General features: G+C 46.0%; 1 protein-coding gene across 10 annotated transcripts in view; it reads right to left on the reverse strand.

The window, feature by feature from the left end:
* Positions 1–4268: 4268 nt before the first annotated feature.
* The window catches only part of PXYLP1 (2-phosphoxylose phosphatase 1), a 69851-nt gene continuing 56878 nt past the window's right edge, over positions 4269–17241 (reverse strand). For all 10 annotated transcript variants that reach the window (XM_032408584.1, XM_032408580.1, XM_032408582.1 and 7 more), the window contains 2 exons: positions 11481–11620; positions 4269–6565 (listed from right to left, as the gene is read on the reverse strand). In XM_032408584.1, the coding sequence (XP_032264475.1) occupies positions 5625–6565; positions 11481–11620 (1081 nt within the window). In that variant the 3' untranslated portion in view covers positions 4269–5624. The remainder of the gene's footprint in view (positions 6566–11480; positions 11621–17241) is intronic.

The raw sequence follows: 17241 nt of genomic DNA on the forward strand, positions 1-17241 counted from the left end.
AAGTAAATGACTCTAGTTTTTCTGCCCAGACTCACAGAGGCCTCAGGCCTAGGATTTGCTTGCCCTCTGCTGCAAGTCGGTTCCCAGGAGCAGACTCAGACAGGGATGTATGCGGGAAGTGTGCCGGGGAATGTTCTTGGGGCCAATGCTGTGGAGGAAGGGAAGGCAGCAGGAGAGGCAGAAGTGGGCTGTGATGTAGTCAGGAGGCCTCAGCTGACCCCGTGTGGAGCACTGACGCTGGGATGGCCCTTCAGGGTTCTCCCCGGGGTTTTCAATCCCTGCCCTTGCCTTGACATTGGATTGGCCATCCTGGGAAGGAGGCACTACCACCTTGCGCATACACCCAGCCCCTGGGGAGAGAGTCCTGAAGCAGGGGTTTGGGTGGGGCAGCACCCACCACTTCAGTCCCAGTGGTGGCTTTGGGGGATGTGGTAGCTGCTGCGAGTCCTCTACCCAGGATCCACTCCCCCTTCTTCCTTGTTAGGAGGCGCGTGATTGGAGACAGCAAGGTGCCCAACAAAAATACTCACTTTTCTAGATTCCTTTGCAATGGAGGTGGCCCAAGGGACCCTGTCTGGCCAGTAAGATGTAAACAGCAGTCTGGGTTCCTGATGACATGGTAGGGCCACTGGAGAAAATGAAAGGCTTTGTTTGCTTAACCACTGTACTCAGGTTTCTGTTGCATGTAACCCAATAGTCCTAAATAGTTATGAGAGGCACCGTCACATCCTGCTTAAGAACATGGTCCTTCAAGTTAAATGGACAGTAGCTTGGAGTCCCACCTCCACTGCACACTAGCTAGCTACGGGAAACCTCCGATGAGTCACTCCATCAGACTTAGCTCTCTTGAAAGTGGGAATGATGGTACTACCTAAGACGTGTCTCATGTCACACTGGGGTAACCAGCTTGTCCCAGCGTGCCTGGAACTTGCTCAGTTTTAGCAAGGGGAGTCCCGCATCCTGGGAAACTCGTCAGTCCCAGGCAAACCGGGACAGCTGTCCTCCCTATTAAAACACATCCCCAAACTACCCTATCTCCTTTACAGATACAAGCCTGTAGGCTGAAGGCTAAAATGAAGGCTAAAAATGTTTGCCGCTATCCCCTAATGGCTGAGTATAATATAGCATCACAGCCAAGATTAGTTTTACATTATATAATAGTTTTTTCTTACCAAAAACGGCAACCACAGATGGTCAGAGGCACAGTTGGAATAGTCTCCTGTTCATTTAGATTTAAATTTATAACAGTTGTAACCCCACTATGTTTTAGTACTCATTGATATTCACCAGCAAATATGGTATATTGTTGGGCTATTGGGAGGATTAGTCTAGGAAAAGCCTTTTCCATGGTGTGTTACATAGCACACACACTGTAAAGTTCACATACGCTTGGGTTAGACTCTAGGCTTTGACTCTTCCTTTGGAAAAGTCACTTCATCCCCTGCCCCCAACCCCCAATCCAGCCTCTTTCCTCATTTGTATTAGGGGTAATAGGAACTTCTTGAGAGGGTTGTTTGATTGATAAAGAAATGCTTGTGGGGCCCCTCAAGGGAAGCATGAGCCCACAAAGGCCTCAGGCCACCCCCTGCTGAGGGGCTCTGCAGCTCTGGGAGGAGCCCAGCAGACCCTTCAGGAACACCTGCTCCTCGTCAAGGCCAGGCTCAGCTGGCAGATGGGCTTCAGGGGCCAGGAAAACCTGACCAGACCCTCGGAATTCAGCTGCTTCCTCTTAAGCAGAAGCTATTATTATTCATGAGATGGCCACGGGGTAGGCACTATATAGGGGTACAAGCCCAACATTTAGTTCAGTGGCCTTGAGCAATGGGAGCTAACTGGTGCCCAGGCTGAAACTCTGGCCAGCATCCAAGCCAGAACTGCAATGTAAACCCTGGCCGTTCTCTGCTTTCGACTTGCAGCTGGGCTACACCCACACTAGCTGGGTTGCTAAATCTTTTCAGAAGGCTTCCTGAAGATTCACAGAAATGGAAGCATGCCTCCCTGCCTCTCCAGTATCAGTCTAGGGGTCCTAGAGAAAGGAATCACTTTCTTTTTCTTTCCAAAGCCTAATTCTCTTTTTTTTTTTTTTGAAAGATTTTATTTATTTGACAGCGAGAGAGGGAACACAAGCAGGGGGAGTGGGAGAGGGAGAAGCAGGCTTCCCGCTGAGCAGGGAGCCCGATGCAGGGCTCGATCCCAGGACCCTGGGATCATGACCTGAGCCGAGGGCAGACGCTTAAAGACTGAGCCACCCAGGTGCCCCCCAAAGCCTAATTCTGCTATAGCTTTGAAGACCCTCCAATAGGCTTAATAGCAGTATTAAGTTCTTCAATTCTGTTTATAAGTGAAAGTGGAGAATACTCTGGTATATTAATATCTGTAGCTATATTGAAAAAAGGGTTAACTATTCAGTTGGGCTACAAAATTAACACATACAATTGCTGGCTTCTGCTTTTTCTGTGTACCTCAAAAGCCTGTGGCCCCATTTTAGTACCTTGGTTTTAAGTTTCAATCTTGTTCATTTTTTGTTTTTTTTAAAGCTTTATTTATTTGAAAGACAGAGTCTTAAGCAGACTCCACCCTAAGCTCAGAGCCTGACGCCAGGCTGGATCTCAAGATCCTAAGATCATGCATGACCTGAGCCAAAACCAAGAGCCGGATGCTTAACCGACTGCACCACCTAGGTGCCATTGTTTGTTTGTTTGTTTTTTTAATTTGACAGAGAGAGAGAGAGAGCGCCAGAGCACAAGCAGGGGGAGCGGCAGGCAGAGGGATAGGGAGAAGCAGGCTCCCCGCTGAGCAGAGAGCCCAACACAGGGCTCAGTCCCAGGATCAGGACCTGAGCCAAAGGCAGACGCTTAGCCGACTGAGCCACCCAGGCGCCCCCAGGTACCATTTTAATGATATTTTAAAATCTTGTGTTATGTATATCGTTAAATATTATGCACTGGCTATAAAAAGAGCTACCTATCTACCTACCTACCTATCATCTATCTCAATGTGGAAATATCTCCAAGACATACTGTTAGGGGAAGCAAGTTAATGAGAAATATGTTTAAGACATACTGTTAAAGGAGACAAAATAATAAAATATATTTTAAGGGAAGCAAGTCACAGAACAATATATATAAAAAGTGATCTTATTGCTATTTAAAAATTACATATAGTTCTACATCTGCATGGAAAATTTCTGGAAGAATATCTGTCAAACAGCTCAGTGTTCTCTCTGGAGGTGGGACTAGAGGAGAACTTCACTTTTGAAGTTTTCAGTATAGTTTGATTGTTTTCCAGTGTGCATGTATTAATTTTAATCATAAAAACAAGACAGCTGAATTTACACATGTATACACCCACACCTGCCATGAACTGTCATTAAGACCATTGTCCAGAAACCAAGAACTAAATGCATTAATCTCGGCTCAGTGCTCAGTGTTTGTTTATGGAGCGAGATGTCTCAGAACTTGATACTGAGGAAGATATATTAATGATGTGCATACCTTATGTCTTGGGAGGCAAAAGCTTTATCTATGCTTTTAATGTTGGCTCTTATCCAAAATATTTACCTTTACCAACAGATGTTTCAAACTGATTCTTTTTAAAGATTTATTTGAGAGAGAGAGCCAGAGAGAGTGCCCCACCCCAGAACAGGGTGGAGGGGCAGAGGGAGAGGGTGGAGGAGAGACTCTCAAGCAGACTCCCTGCTGACCCCAGAGCCTGAGCCTGAGCCTGACGTGGTGAGGCTCGATCTCACAACCCTGAGATCATGACCTGAGCCAAAATCAAGAGTCAGACGCTTAACCGACTGAGCCACCCAGGTGCCCCTGAAACTGATTTTTAAAATATCTTCTGATCCACTTTTAGTTTTAAGTCTTCAAGCTGTGTTTAGCAGTTCTAATTCAGATATACTGTGAGTGGGAGCAAAAAACAACTGATTAGGCTTTAAATACGCAAGAGACAACACGTGATTTTCAGCAATCAAAGAAGCAATTAAGATAGATTTGAAACCAGTCCAAGGCCACTGGCTGTGCACGTCCCCCCGGCCCCCGGAGCCCGGATGCTGCTGTCAGAGCGGCAAGCCCTGGCCCCTCCAGGCCCAGCACTGCCTGGCCTCCCTTTTCCACGCGTACCTGGGAGTTTTCTAATTTAAACGTTTTTACTTACACCAAAAAAAAGAAAAAAAAACAACATAAATTTCTAAAATATTGGAACCTACTTGAAAAGAACTAGAGTGACTTGTAGGTACAAACCATGACTTGTATGTATGAGTATTCTTCAAAAATTTATTTATAGAAACAGACGTATCCAAAGGCAACATTAGACAAAAACAAAGAGAAAAGTTTGGAATGCCAACAACACTGGAGATTCTCACTTGCACTTTACGTTTCTTCACGTGGAACTAGCACCATTGTAGTTCAGAAACCACAGATTTAATTACAATTGCTTCTAATATATAAAATATCTTATAAAGATTTTTCAACTATCTAGTAACAAAGTTCTTCCAAAAACTTATTTAAAAATCAATTAGAATTTACCATTTGAAATTGATGAAAACGGTTTAAAAATTGATCCAATTCTACGGCTTGTCAAAGGGAATGAGCCATAATTAGTTTTATTGGAAGAAAGTGCCTGAATTCAGCTTCTGGCTTCCTTCTAACCACCAAGCAGGTACGGTAAATTGAATATTACCTACGAATAAGAGCACATCTAAAACCAGTCTTAGAAAATACTTTCCTAGACTATAAAAATACTAAATGGAATACAAAAATTTCAGCAAATAGACTACAGCAGACAAATATTTAAAACATACTTAAAACTATCTTCTACCATAATCATCATGAACATCAAGTATTATCCTAATGATTTTTCTATGATTCATTCTGATTTGATGTTTATTTCCCCTCAAGTTTTGTTGTAACACCAGCGACAGACCAAATTTGGTGTTTCTCGCAGAAGTTCCTGGAGGCACCACTGAATAATTCTTTGTATTCAACTGGTTCTCAAAGTGCTGAAAGTGCAAATGTGGTAGAGCCTGTGTTTTTGAGATCGGGGGTCAGCAACCCCGGGCCGTGAACACAGCCACACGTTCATTTGTTCACATGTTGTCTATGGTTGCTTTCGTGCCACATGACTGTATGTGGCCTCTGGGTCCCCCGAGTCTAAAACCTTTACTATCTGGCCCCGTACAGAAAAAATGTGCCAACCCCTATTTTAGATAAATCACTGCAGGAAATGTTTTGCTGAACAGGGACAAGGCAAAATGGTCCCATTTGAAGAAAATTTTGGCTGAGGTTTGCTGGTTCCATCATATATAGTCAGATCGAAATAATACACGTGTGGATTGGCAACTCTGGGTATTGAAATATTCTTCTGGCATCGTAAGCAAAGTCGGGCTATGATGAAAGTACCTTCCTCTCTCTGTGAACTGGCCGTGATGTACCAAGTAACTCACGTACCTGATTCTAACAGTGTACTTCCTGTTCAACCCAACCATCTATGTGGCTCCAACATGATTTCTAGCCTTTATAAATCAAAAATCTTATACCCTTGGCAATGGATAGAACTAGAAGTGCACCCTTCCCATCCGTCTGTATTCGCATAGATTCTATCGGCACCGCACTGCCTTCCTTTTAGAATCCTTCCCTGTGACATGCATCATAATAATTGGTACTACCGCTACTCCCCAGGGCCATAAACATGTCCCTTTTGACAAATCGGACTAAGTTTTCGAGGGGGCACATAGGCTTGGAAGAATGCTTGTGGTGGTCCTGGCAAAAAGAGGTGTGGAATGTGACATCGACGCCATTATAAAGAATCCGGACAGAATGCTCACTGGGCTTTTCTCTGTCCTGCCAGAGCTCCAAGATCAACCTGGCTGCAAACCTTGGGAATCTGGCTTCCATAAGGCCCAAGGCACTGAGAACTGGTGACAGAGTGACATCGTGAGCAGAGTAGAGGGCAAAGACCTCCTCTCTCCTGCCCTTCGCGGCACGCTGCATCCGGCTGACGGTCTGGTTGAGGATGGGGTGGGCGCCCAGGAGCGCATAGCCCAGATAAAGCTTCTTCTCCCGCCTCTCTCTCTCGTCTTCTATCTGATGTGTCCTGATCACCTTGAAGTGCTCCATGTCAATACAGCCATTCCTAGTGCACGGGAAGCTGACGTTGTGGCAGAAGCAGCAGAGCATGGAGTCTATGGGGTTGGCAGCTCGAAGCTGCTTGGTGGGAACATCCACGATCCTGGCCATGTCCTCGTAGGTCCTCTCCAGCTGGCTGTTTTTCAAACGTAAGAGGTACTGCCGACGCTGCTCCTTTTCCAGATACTGGTTTCTCACGGGGCAATAGCAGTTTCCAGAGCAGAACAGAGCGCTCGGCTGGTGCCTAAAATGAATCTTCTTCCAGTCAAAATCGGGGAGAAAGCCATAAAGCAAGGCCAGCCCACTTTGTAGGGTCCGGCTTTTCCCAGTGGTCTCCAAGTAAAGCTGGTCTGTGGACCAGTCACTCGGTAGGAGTTTGTGTTTCTTTAGATAGATGTCCCTCAGCAGCTGGCCATTCTGCAAATGCTGCACGACTCCTGAAACACAGGGACACAAACCGTCCTCACTACCAGCTCAGCAAAAGGAGGAGCAAAGGGAGGCCGAGTCAGTGGCCAACTCTGCAGTGCTTTCATCAGTGCATGAGAATATAATCAAAACCATTCCCCAGCGTGTGGAAGCTACAAGAATGGGTTTGCAGGAACTCATGAGGGGAGCCCCTTGGGGTTATCCATGAAGGGATGAGCAGAGGAGGGGAGCACCAGGACCATCTGCTCAATCCCTCCCTTCCCTGGGAGGGGGCATTGTGACTGGGGGGTCTGGGAGGGCAGCAGTCAAGCTTCCTGGCAGATATCAAGGCTGTAATTGGCATGGGCTTAAGGAAAACTTTGTCCCTCCTGCCCAGGGACACAGCATTCTTTAGTGTGCAGGGAGGGACCATGGAAATCAGTCAGGTAAAGAGAAAAAGGTGCTGCTGGCTGCTTAGTCCCCTCACTGTTAGGAGGTTCTCTCCTTCGCCTCATTCTCCCTACTCTCCCAAGTGAAGGCTTGCTGCCAAACTTCTAGGTACATTCCGCTCAATCCTCCTGGACATTACTGGCTCATCAAGGACATTCTGTCTGCAGAGATATGGAATCATCTCTCAGACACCCACATAGAATATTTGAAAAAAAAAAAAAAGCAAAGTGCAGAACAGTACATTTATTATACTCCTTTTAAATAAAAATGAGGGAAAAATAAGAATGTGTATTTGCAGTTGTTTGTGTTTTGCATAAAGAAACTTTGGAAAGATGCATAAGAAACCAATAGCAATGGTTACCTGAGGAGATGGGGGCACAGAAATGGGGCAAAAGGAACATGGATAGGAACAAGAATTTTAAATTTACCTGTCAAGTAAAAGCTTAAAAAATTTTAGTTTTGAACTACCACAGTACGGTAACAAACTATCTTTAAAAAAAAAAAAAAGAAAGAAAGAAAAGCAAAGCCTTATCTTCAAGCAGGAGAAGACAATCCAAGATGAAAGCAAGCTCACCCTCCAGGCAACAGGATGGAGGGGCATGGAATCTCAGTAACAGATCTGAATTCTCTGAGGGTCAACCACACTCAGGCCCCCCGACCAGTTCATGACCAATGTTGCTTACTCAGGTGCACAAATGGTGTGAAAACCTGAGACAACTCGAGGCTGCGATGCATGAGACAGAGGGCACTGCACTGGCCCAGGAAGGGGGAACAGCTCAGGAAAACATCACAAAGGACGCCTGCGTCCCCTTGTGAAGGAAAAATATCGAGCGCAGAACTCCCTCAGAGATCTGGGCTGACACAGGTCTTAGGCATTTCCAGAATGGTTTGCAAAAAGAGGCAAACCATAATGACAAACATTAAGAATCTGTGTCTGGCCCCAGTTCACCTCTGGGCCTGCCTTATATTCCTAGGCTGCATATATTAGGGTTGAGGGCTTCTCGTGTGCCAGACCTTTCTCCTTTCATCCTCACAAAACCCCGATAAGGTAGGCATGTTATTATTATTCCCTCTTTTCTTTATTTTATAGCTGAGGAAACTGAGGCCCCGAGCCAATCACTGTGAAGAGTGGCAGAGGTGGCTGGCACTCCAGCCCCTATCTGGGCCCAACCTTGCCCTCCTAGTCCCTGCTCGTAGCACTTCCTCCCGGTCTTTTCAGGCAGAAATACTAAGTTCTAGCCAGTTAGGGCCTCTTAGCCTCTCCAAACACCGCCCATATCTTCATAACCTTGGTCATGCCCTTCCCCTTTCCCAGCCTAGAGAAATCCTTATCTGGTGCCTGGCTCCAATACTGCGGGCTCTGTAGTCTTCCTTCTTCCTCCTCCAGGGCAGACCAAGAATTCCTTCCTGTTCCCGTTCCACTGGATCTCCAGGACTTGAGCTGTGATCGCGGAGCGTCCCGCGGCAGCTGCATGCTCCTTTAGGACAAGGTGCGGAGCATCTATTCATCCAGCCACTCCCCGCCCCCCTACACTCAGCAGCTGCCAAAGCATCTTGAATAGAGTAGGCACTAATGATCGGTCTTATATAGTTACTGTGGGGTGCCAAAAGTGTTTCAGCTATAAATGGTTATTCTAACAGCTATGCATTTTTAATGAAATTTAAAATAGAAGATAAAAGTGAACATTAAAAGAAAATTAGGGAACAGGAGCAAACAGCACCGTGAAAATGATTTCTCGAGTAACGCTGATTTAGAAAACGATGTAGATAATAGAACAACTGAGAAGAAAGGTAGGCATGAATGAGTGTCTCTAAGTGTGTGAGGGACAGCTCCCCCAACCTCTTCTCGGGGAACAGCCCATGGATCCAGAGGCTGGGCAGGCCCCCACTGCTCAGTGCACAGTCGCCCTCACCTCCGAGCCGGCTGATGGACACTGACCCTGAAGGACCCCATCAGATTTTCTCTTTCTTACTCTCTCAAGAATTTGGACTTGCAGTTCATCTCTAGGTGTGGCCAGGACTGTCCCTCTGTGGACAGACACGGAGCAAAACCACAGAGGCTGGGATAGACAGATTTCTTATTCCTGGTTCCAGTTTCTGGAGGCCTGGTCATATTCTTGCCCTCAGAGTCTGGAGTCACCCTGAATCCGTACAATAAATGTCCCCCTTCTGCTGGAGTTGGTTTCTGTTACTTGCAACCAGAGGGTCTACTAACCAATGGTTCTCAGCAAGCCTGGCTCTGCTCTCAGGGAGGGTTTGGGGGGTTGAGTTGTCACAATAATATGGGGAGGAACATTCTGGACACCTACTGGGTGGGGGCCACGGAGCCAGACAGTCTCCCCAAGGAACTGTTCTCTGACCCACATAACTTTTGAATGTACCACAAGATATTACCATGTGTGAAAAACCTATTTAAATACTTTAGCCTAGAGCCTGTTTCTTTGTATCATAATACAAAACCATTTTTGCATACCATTAACATGCACTGATTTTTCCAGAAATGCAACAGAAATTAAGGGACATCTGTATTTTATTTTGGTCAGAACTTGTTAAAAAAATCATGTCCCAACATATGACCTCACTGATATGAGGAATTCTTAATCTCAGGAAACAAACTGAGGGTTGCTGGAGTGGGGGGTGGGGTGGGAGGGATGGGGTGACTGGGTGATGGACACTGGGGAGGGTATGTGTTCTGGTAAGCACTGTGAATTGTGCAAGACTGTTGAATCTCAGATCTGTACCTCTGAAACAAATAATGCAATATATGTTAAGAAAGAAAAAAAGAAGAAGAAGAATGTAGCAGGAGGGGAAGAATGAAGGGGGGGAAATCGGAGGGGGAGAAGAACCATGAGAGACAATGGACTCTGAGAAACAAACTGAGGGTTCTAGAGGGGAGGGGGTTGGGAGGATGGGTTAGCCTGGTGATGGGTATTGAGGAGGGCACGTTCTGCATGGAGCACTGGGTGTTATGCACAAACAATGAATCATGGAACACTATATCTAAAACTAATGATGTAATGTATGGGGATTAACATAACAATTAAAAAAAAAAATCATGTCCCAAAATGTGGTGTTAGAGTTCCCCATATAATAACCCTCGGTCTGCCAATCTACATTTAAGCATTTAAGTGTAAACAACGAACTATGTCATTCTGTTTCCTAGTGAGGGTGTGCTCAGGCTTTTATACTGAGACACACAGCATTATATAATAAATTCATTTCCTTTCGTTTCTCCTTTATATTATAGTTACGGTGCCTGATATAACTGCTCTTCTTTACAATTTTGTATCTAGAAAGGTTATAATTTTATTTGAATTTCACTTCAGGAGAGTGAAGGGAGCACCACAAAATATTTGTTACAAAAAGGGGGTGCTTGGTCTGGTCGGAGGCGAACTCCTGTTTTAAACCACGGCAAACCTTGAGCACACAGAACTAATTATCAAAAGCTTTTGACAAAACTCCTTATTCAAGGCTAGTCTTCCAGAGCCTTCAGCTTTGCCCACTCTGTCACTATTATTCTCCCCAATAATAATGGCTTCAAAAACATGGCGAAACTCCGCAGGGCCAACCACAGGACAGAGACCTTCCTTCCATCAGAGTTGAGGTCCCACGGTACTTGTGGGATGAGGAAACAACATGGCCGATAGGTCCTCTCGATTCTTCCAAAAAGGCTGGTGACCATGCAAGGTCCTTTGAGGTCCCAGACTGAAGTAGGAAGAAGCTAGAACCTACTGGGGGGCTCCCAGTTCCTTCTCTTCCTAACAGAGGTAGCCCCCCAGTTAACTCGCCAACCTGCCCTGACATCCGGAAACTGGCTGTGTAATGGTACGAACAGGGCTGCAGAGGGAAAGGTGGGCTTCTGTGAGGGACACACTCAGCCAAACAAACTCTGTGCTCACTGGGGATCTGCCATATGTGTTTGCTCCTGAGATCTCGCACATGAGAACTGATCAGGTCATTTTCTCTGAAGTTGCTAAGAACATGGGATTGGTTACATAAATTATGGCCCAGTAATAGTGGGATGATATGGAGACACCAGAAATGATGCTGTTCATGAATATTTATCGATAGGGAAAGATTATCACAATGTACTGTTAAATGAAAAAGTAGGTTATGAAAGAGCGTGTTTAGTGTGTGCACGCACACTGACACATGAAAAAAGATGACTAATGTCTTTTTTTTTTTTTAAGATGACTAATTTCTTTGGTGGATTGGGATTATAGGTACGTTAAACTTTTCTTCCTTTTGCTTGACTGTCTTTCCTAATTTCTCTTCCATTGACATATACTGCTCTTGCACTAAGAAAAAGGGTTATTTTTAATTTTTTAGAAATCAGATGTTCATTTAGATACCTTGGTGGACTCAGAGCTCCCCGAGGCGCCCGTCCTTAGTCATCCCTGTGAGCCCACAGCACCTTGCCCAGGAGCGTTTGCTCCAACGTATGCCTCACGGAAGAGGGCGCAGGAGAAGGAGTGAGCCGATGGATGTCACACATACCTGTCTGCGTGAGCTCTCCCATCTCACACAGTGGGTGATTGGGGTAAAGAGGCAGGGAGTGTAAGGGGTTTTCGAAAGAGGCTCCAGATCCTTTCGACATGTGACTAACGAAAGCTTCCAGTTTAGGGTGATACGGTTTCCTAAAGAGACGACACAGAGAATTAGTGGTCACTATGCTCCAAAACAGTCCACAAGGGTTTCAACTTCAGCCAGCAAAATCCCAGCTGTGTCATGCCCTGCTCACCCATAATAACAGGTCCTGGCTCAATCATTTTGATTTTTTTTTTTTTTAAAGATTTTATATATTTATTTTGAGAGAGCGAGTGCGCAGGAGCAAGGGGAGGGACAGAGGGAGAGGAAGAAGGAGAGAAGCAGATCCCCGCTGAGCGCAGAGCCCGACACCGGCCTGGATCTCAGGACCCTGAGGTCATGACCTGAGCCAAAATCAAGAGTTGGATGCTTAATTGACTGAGCCACCCAGGCGCTCTTGGCTCACTCACTTTTTTTTTTTTTTAAATAAAGATTTTATTTATTTATTTGTCAGAGAGGGAGAGAGAGAGACAGGGAGCGCACAAGCAGGGGGACCGGCAGGCAGAGGGAGAAGCAGGCTCCCCGCAGAGCAGGGAGCCCGATGCGGGACTCGATCCCAGGACCCTGAGATCATGACTGAGTGGAAGGCAGATGCTTAAATGACTGAGCCACCCAGGTGTCCCAGCTCAATTACTTTGAAATTCCAGTATCATTACTGCTCGACCCCTGATGTTCCATGAGGTCAGCCTGGGCCCCCAACCTCTGCTGAAGCATCCATCATTCCGGGCACTGTGGGAGTCAGCTTTGCCCTCCCCCTCCCAGATCCCCAACCCGTGCCCCTCCTGTTTCCCTCCTCAGGAGCCTACCAGCTGCCACCAGACAGGCCCAGGCTGGGAGTCCTCCCTGATTTCTCCCTCCCCTGCTCCCATGCATGCCATCTGCTACCCAATCCTGCAGATGTGCCAGTCCTCCTGGGGCTTCTCTGCCCCTCTCTCCTGCATCCCTGTGGCCACTGCCTGGGTTCTGGCTCAGGCAGCTTTTGTCAGTAAGGCATGGGCTCCTCTTTGGCCCACCTGTGGCCTAATCTTGCCTTCTGAACAGCCCGAGATCGACTTAAAAGCAAGGCCGGTTGTCCCGCTCCTGTACACTGCCACCTTCCCCCAGGACCCGTGCCCGTGGCCTCGCAGTCTGTCCCGGCCCCACCTCACTTTGAGGCTCAGGGCTCCCCACCCTCTCCAGTCTAATGCTGGGCGCTGGTCCCACATAACCCAGCGCCTTCTGTCCCCCCAACCACCTTGTTCTTTCATGCGTCCAAGACTTTCCACGCACCGCCCCTTCCTCCTAGCAAACCTACCTCAGCCTTCACCTCAGTAATCCTTAACTGACCTCCGGGAAATCTCCTTTGAAGGAAACTAACTGATTAAGATACCCAAGATCTCTATAGCTCTCTACAATTCACTATGCATTTTGTACATACAAGTATCTCATTTTATGTGGGGTGGTAACAAAGAGCTAAAAAACGTCTCTTTTTTTTAGAATACCTGACATTATTTATATTTCTGCCATAAAGTACATGGGGGTAAATCAAGATTTAATTTATCTTTCTGGTTGCTAGTATACAATTTCCCTGAACTATGAAATGACCTACAAATATATACACATTTTCTCCAAATAATGAGATGACCTATGAATATACACACCTTTTCTTTGAAATAATGAAATGGCCTATGAATGTATATACATTCTCCAGCTGAACGGAAGTGAACAGGTAAGACGAGTTCCCAGCTAAGCTAAATCAGCATGAAAGGAAGCAAGGATTAATTGTTCTAATGGCAGACCTCTCCTGTCTGAAAGCCCAGTTAACTTTGGCTGCTAAAATGCTTTTATTATCTTTCAAAAACGTAAAACTAAAAAAGAGCCCATCCTTAAAAAAATGTTCTAAATTTAGAAAATGCTAATCCTGACACGGTATCGTCTAATCACCCTGGATTGCTGCAGGGCACTCTTTCCATAAAAACAGAGGGTATGTTATTATTCCCGAGGCTAAAACACAGAAATATTTGCAAACTGGGGAATAAGAGTTCCAGACTGACAATGAGGCTGCCAGTATGAATCCACATACACAAAGGCCATCCATCAACAGGAGTCAAATGTTCTGCTCCAGGCTATTATTTTGGGTTGGTGATTTTTGAGGATCTGAGAAGGTTTTGCTGCCAATTTCAGGAATGAAATTTCACTACTGGAAGTGTTTGCTGAGCTATCCCAGCTTTTCAGGACATCTGACTGCTTAATGATATGCTAATATCTAACTGTATACATGAGAACTTGTTTTTGGTCTGGAAAGATGGTGATTCATGGAAGAAAAACTTCACTTACAGAAGAGACAGCAAATGGCTGGATCTTTTTAACAAGACGAGGACCAGGTAACCCGAGTGCCTGGGCCTGTCCTGGATCTAAATGACCAGATCCTGCCTGCGGAGTCCATGGCCCCACCCCTGTAGCCAAGAGGGTACCGGGCATGTGGCAGATACTCCAAAACATGTGCGAATGAATTTGACTGGGAAGTACCCCATCCTTAGATGCTTTATGGAAAGTCCAGGCTTCCCATAATCTGTAGCAATGAATATGGCAAGTTCCTATACTGGTTTATTAAAATATTCAGATTTTAATGGAAATATGAATGAAACTGCTAACTGTGATAAAGACTCTCTTTGAGTAAACTATAGTTAGGCTCCTCTGAACCCTCTTTCCAACTAGGCCTCAACTTTAGGACTTCCATATTCTTTGGACTTATGTCCATCTTTGTATCGCTCGGTTTTAGCAAAAATCCTGCTAAGTTGAGTTAGCCAGAAATCTCCCGCTCTTGATATCTGATCAAATTCCTCATCTAAAAAAAAAAAACTTCCTCATCCCCCAGATGGTATCTCCTCACCCTGGCCTGCCTTCAGCAATCTCCTCACCCCTGAGGTCTCCTCTTAGTCAGTTTCCATCCACTGACCTCCACCCTGCTCCTTGGCTATAAATTCCCATTGCCCATGTTGTATTTGGAATTGAGCCCAGTTCTACACTGAGATCTCTTTTCCCCTCCCGCATTAGTTCCTGAATACAATCTGTTTTTACTACTACTAACTACTGTCTGGCTCTGGTTTTTCTTTTAACAGTTGTACACTAAAATCTGTTCTCCTCTGGGGCGCCTGGGTGGCTTATTTGGTTAAGCATCTGACCCTTGATTTTGGCTCAGGTCATGATACTGAGCCCTATGTTGGGTTGCATGCTCAGTGGGGAATCTGCTGGAGATTCTCTCTCTCTCCCAAATAAATAAATAAATCTTAAAAAAAAAAACAAAAAAACAACTAGGGCGCCTGGGTGGCTCAGTTGGTTAAGCGACTGCCTTCGGCTCAGGTCATGATCCCGGAGTCCTGGTATTGAGTCCCACATTGGGCTCCCTGCTCAGCAGGGAATCTGCTTCTCCCTCTGACCCTACCCCCTCTTGTGCTCTCTCTCTCTCTCTCACTCTCTCTCTTAAATAAATAAAATAAAATCTTAAAAAAAAAATCTATTCTCCTCCTCTTGGGAAGTTGGTTAGATCCAGTTTCTGAGGTCCCAGTGGCTAGGCAGAGTCACATGGTATTCACTAATGGAATAGAAGGATGTATCCCACTACTGGGTTTAGGTTTTCAGACCATGGGGTGCCCCTTCGCATTCTTTTCCTTCCCACTGGCCACTAGGTAGACATGGCAGCAATCCAGGTTCAATCACATAGACATCCCTAGGGCATGATGGGAGCCATGACCTGGAAGGGGACCTGGGGCCCTAAATGACCAAGTGGTTCCATGTCATATGACCTGGATCACTCATCTCAGACCTTCACACAAGGCAAAAATCAACTTTGTTATTTGAGGCAATGTATTCTTCAGTCTCTTTGTTATAAAAGGCTAGCCTTACTCTGACTAGCACAGAAATGATTATATTTGTCCTGATGAATTTTTCTTCAGGAAAAGCTCATGTTATTGCAGCCTCATTGGAAATCTGTTTTCCTACTAAAAATTGAAAGAATTAAAGGTGCTACTATCCTAAGGCTTCAAACTATTCACTTCCAGAGTTCGTATTTACATTTTTGTATGCATTGTTTATATCTCTCTGTGCCACAAAGCTTGACACAGAACGCCGAGGCTAATCTACACACCCATGAGAAAATTGTGTTTTAGCTATAATCGGAGCAATTACTGAGTCTTACACAGAACATTAAAACAGAGAAGAGGTATAATACCAGTGATATTGTTATCAGGAAACACAATTCAAAAAAGCTTACATGGCTGGAAACTGGAAAGAGGTCATACCATAGGTTTTTACAATTTATGCAACCGAATTTACTTTATATTATTAATGAAGTAAAATTCTAAAAAGATCAGCTCAATATACTTTTCTTGGTCTTTGGCTTTCTGGACCTCTGCGCACTACCTGAGGTGATTAATTGCCCCTCATCCTTTCTTAAAACTTTCTCCTTTCTTAGCTCTCCTAACACCGCCTCCGGTTTGCAAAGTCACGGTCTCCTCCTGGGATCCTCCTTTCTCTCCGTGCTACGTTCTAGGTCGGTGTTTGCTAGGACTCTGTTTTTAGCCTTCCCTCGCTCCACAGGCTCTGTGATACCAGTCACACCCACGGCGTCAGCTGCCATCAACACGTGAACTCTCAAACGAACCTCCAACTCCCAGCAGGACAATGTGCCAGAGCCCCACACTACACGCCTATACTACCTTCTAGAAATTATCACTGGAATGTCTGATGACAGCTCACGCTTAGCACCGAGACCTGTCCTCAAAACTTCTTTCCCCTTCCTCCCTTCTTCTGCGCTTTCTATTCCGGGCAGGGGAACCACCACCAGCCAGACACCCAATCAGAAATCAGGGCATCATCCTCTCTGTCTCTGTCTCACCCCCATCCTACCTGTCAGCAGGTCCTAAAAACCCTAAAAACCTTGTGACCTCTCAGATCCAAGCCTTCTCTCCAAATCCACTGCCACTCCCTGAGTTTTGGCTCTATCATTTATTCATTCAACAAATATTTAATCGTGCTGCTCCCACGGGCCAGGTACCGTCTTAGGCACTTGGGGTACAGCAGCGATGAACACTGCCCTCAGGGAGCTTACATTCTAGCCTGGGGAAACAGACAACATACAATGAACACTAGAAAGTGTGTGTGTGTGTGCACACGCGCGAGCATGCACACATCCGTATGTGTGCTTGTTTGCACATTAGAAGGTAACATGCTATGAAGCATGGACTGGTTTCTAAAGAAGGGCAGGGAAAGGGGGACCTGGGAGACTCGGGTGGACGAAGTGCATGGTAATTTTAAGTGAAGTGTTCTGAGCAGTCTTACTGAGAAGGTGACATTTAAGCAAAGGCTTGAAGGAGGTGGGAGAGCCCGTGGGCCATAAAGCTGCTGGGGAAAAGCTGTCTGCAGAGAGGACACAGTGGGAAGGAGAGCTAAGGGCAGTGTGGCTGAGGCGGAGTAAGTGAGGGAGAGGAGAGCAGAGCCCCAGGGGAGGGCAAGGGCAGCACATGGGGAGGACGGAGAGCACTGGAGGCCTTGTAGGTCAAGGACTTGGGCTGGGAGTCTGCAGGAAATCTTTCTTCTGGATCACTATCCCCACAGGAACGTAAACATTGCCTCCAGCCTCTAATCTATCCCCCCCCCCCCCCCCCCCCCCCCCCCCCCCCCCCCCCCCCCC

This window comes from Phoca vitulina, unplaced genomic scaffold (genome assembly GCF_004348235.1).
Source record: "Phoca vitulina isolate PV1807 unplaced genomic scaffold, GSC_HSeal_1.0 scaffold10, whole genome shotgun sequence".
Taxonomy (NCBI): Eukaryota; Metazoa; Chordata; class Mammalia; order Carnivora; family Phocidae; genus Phoca; species Phoca vitulina.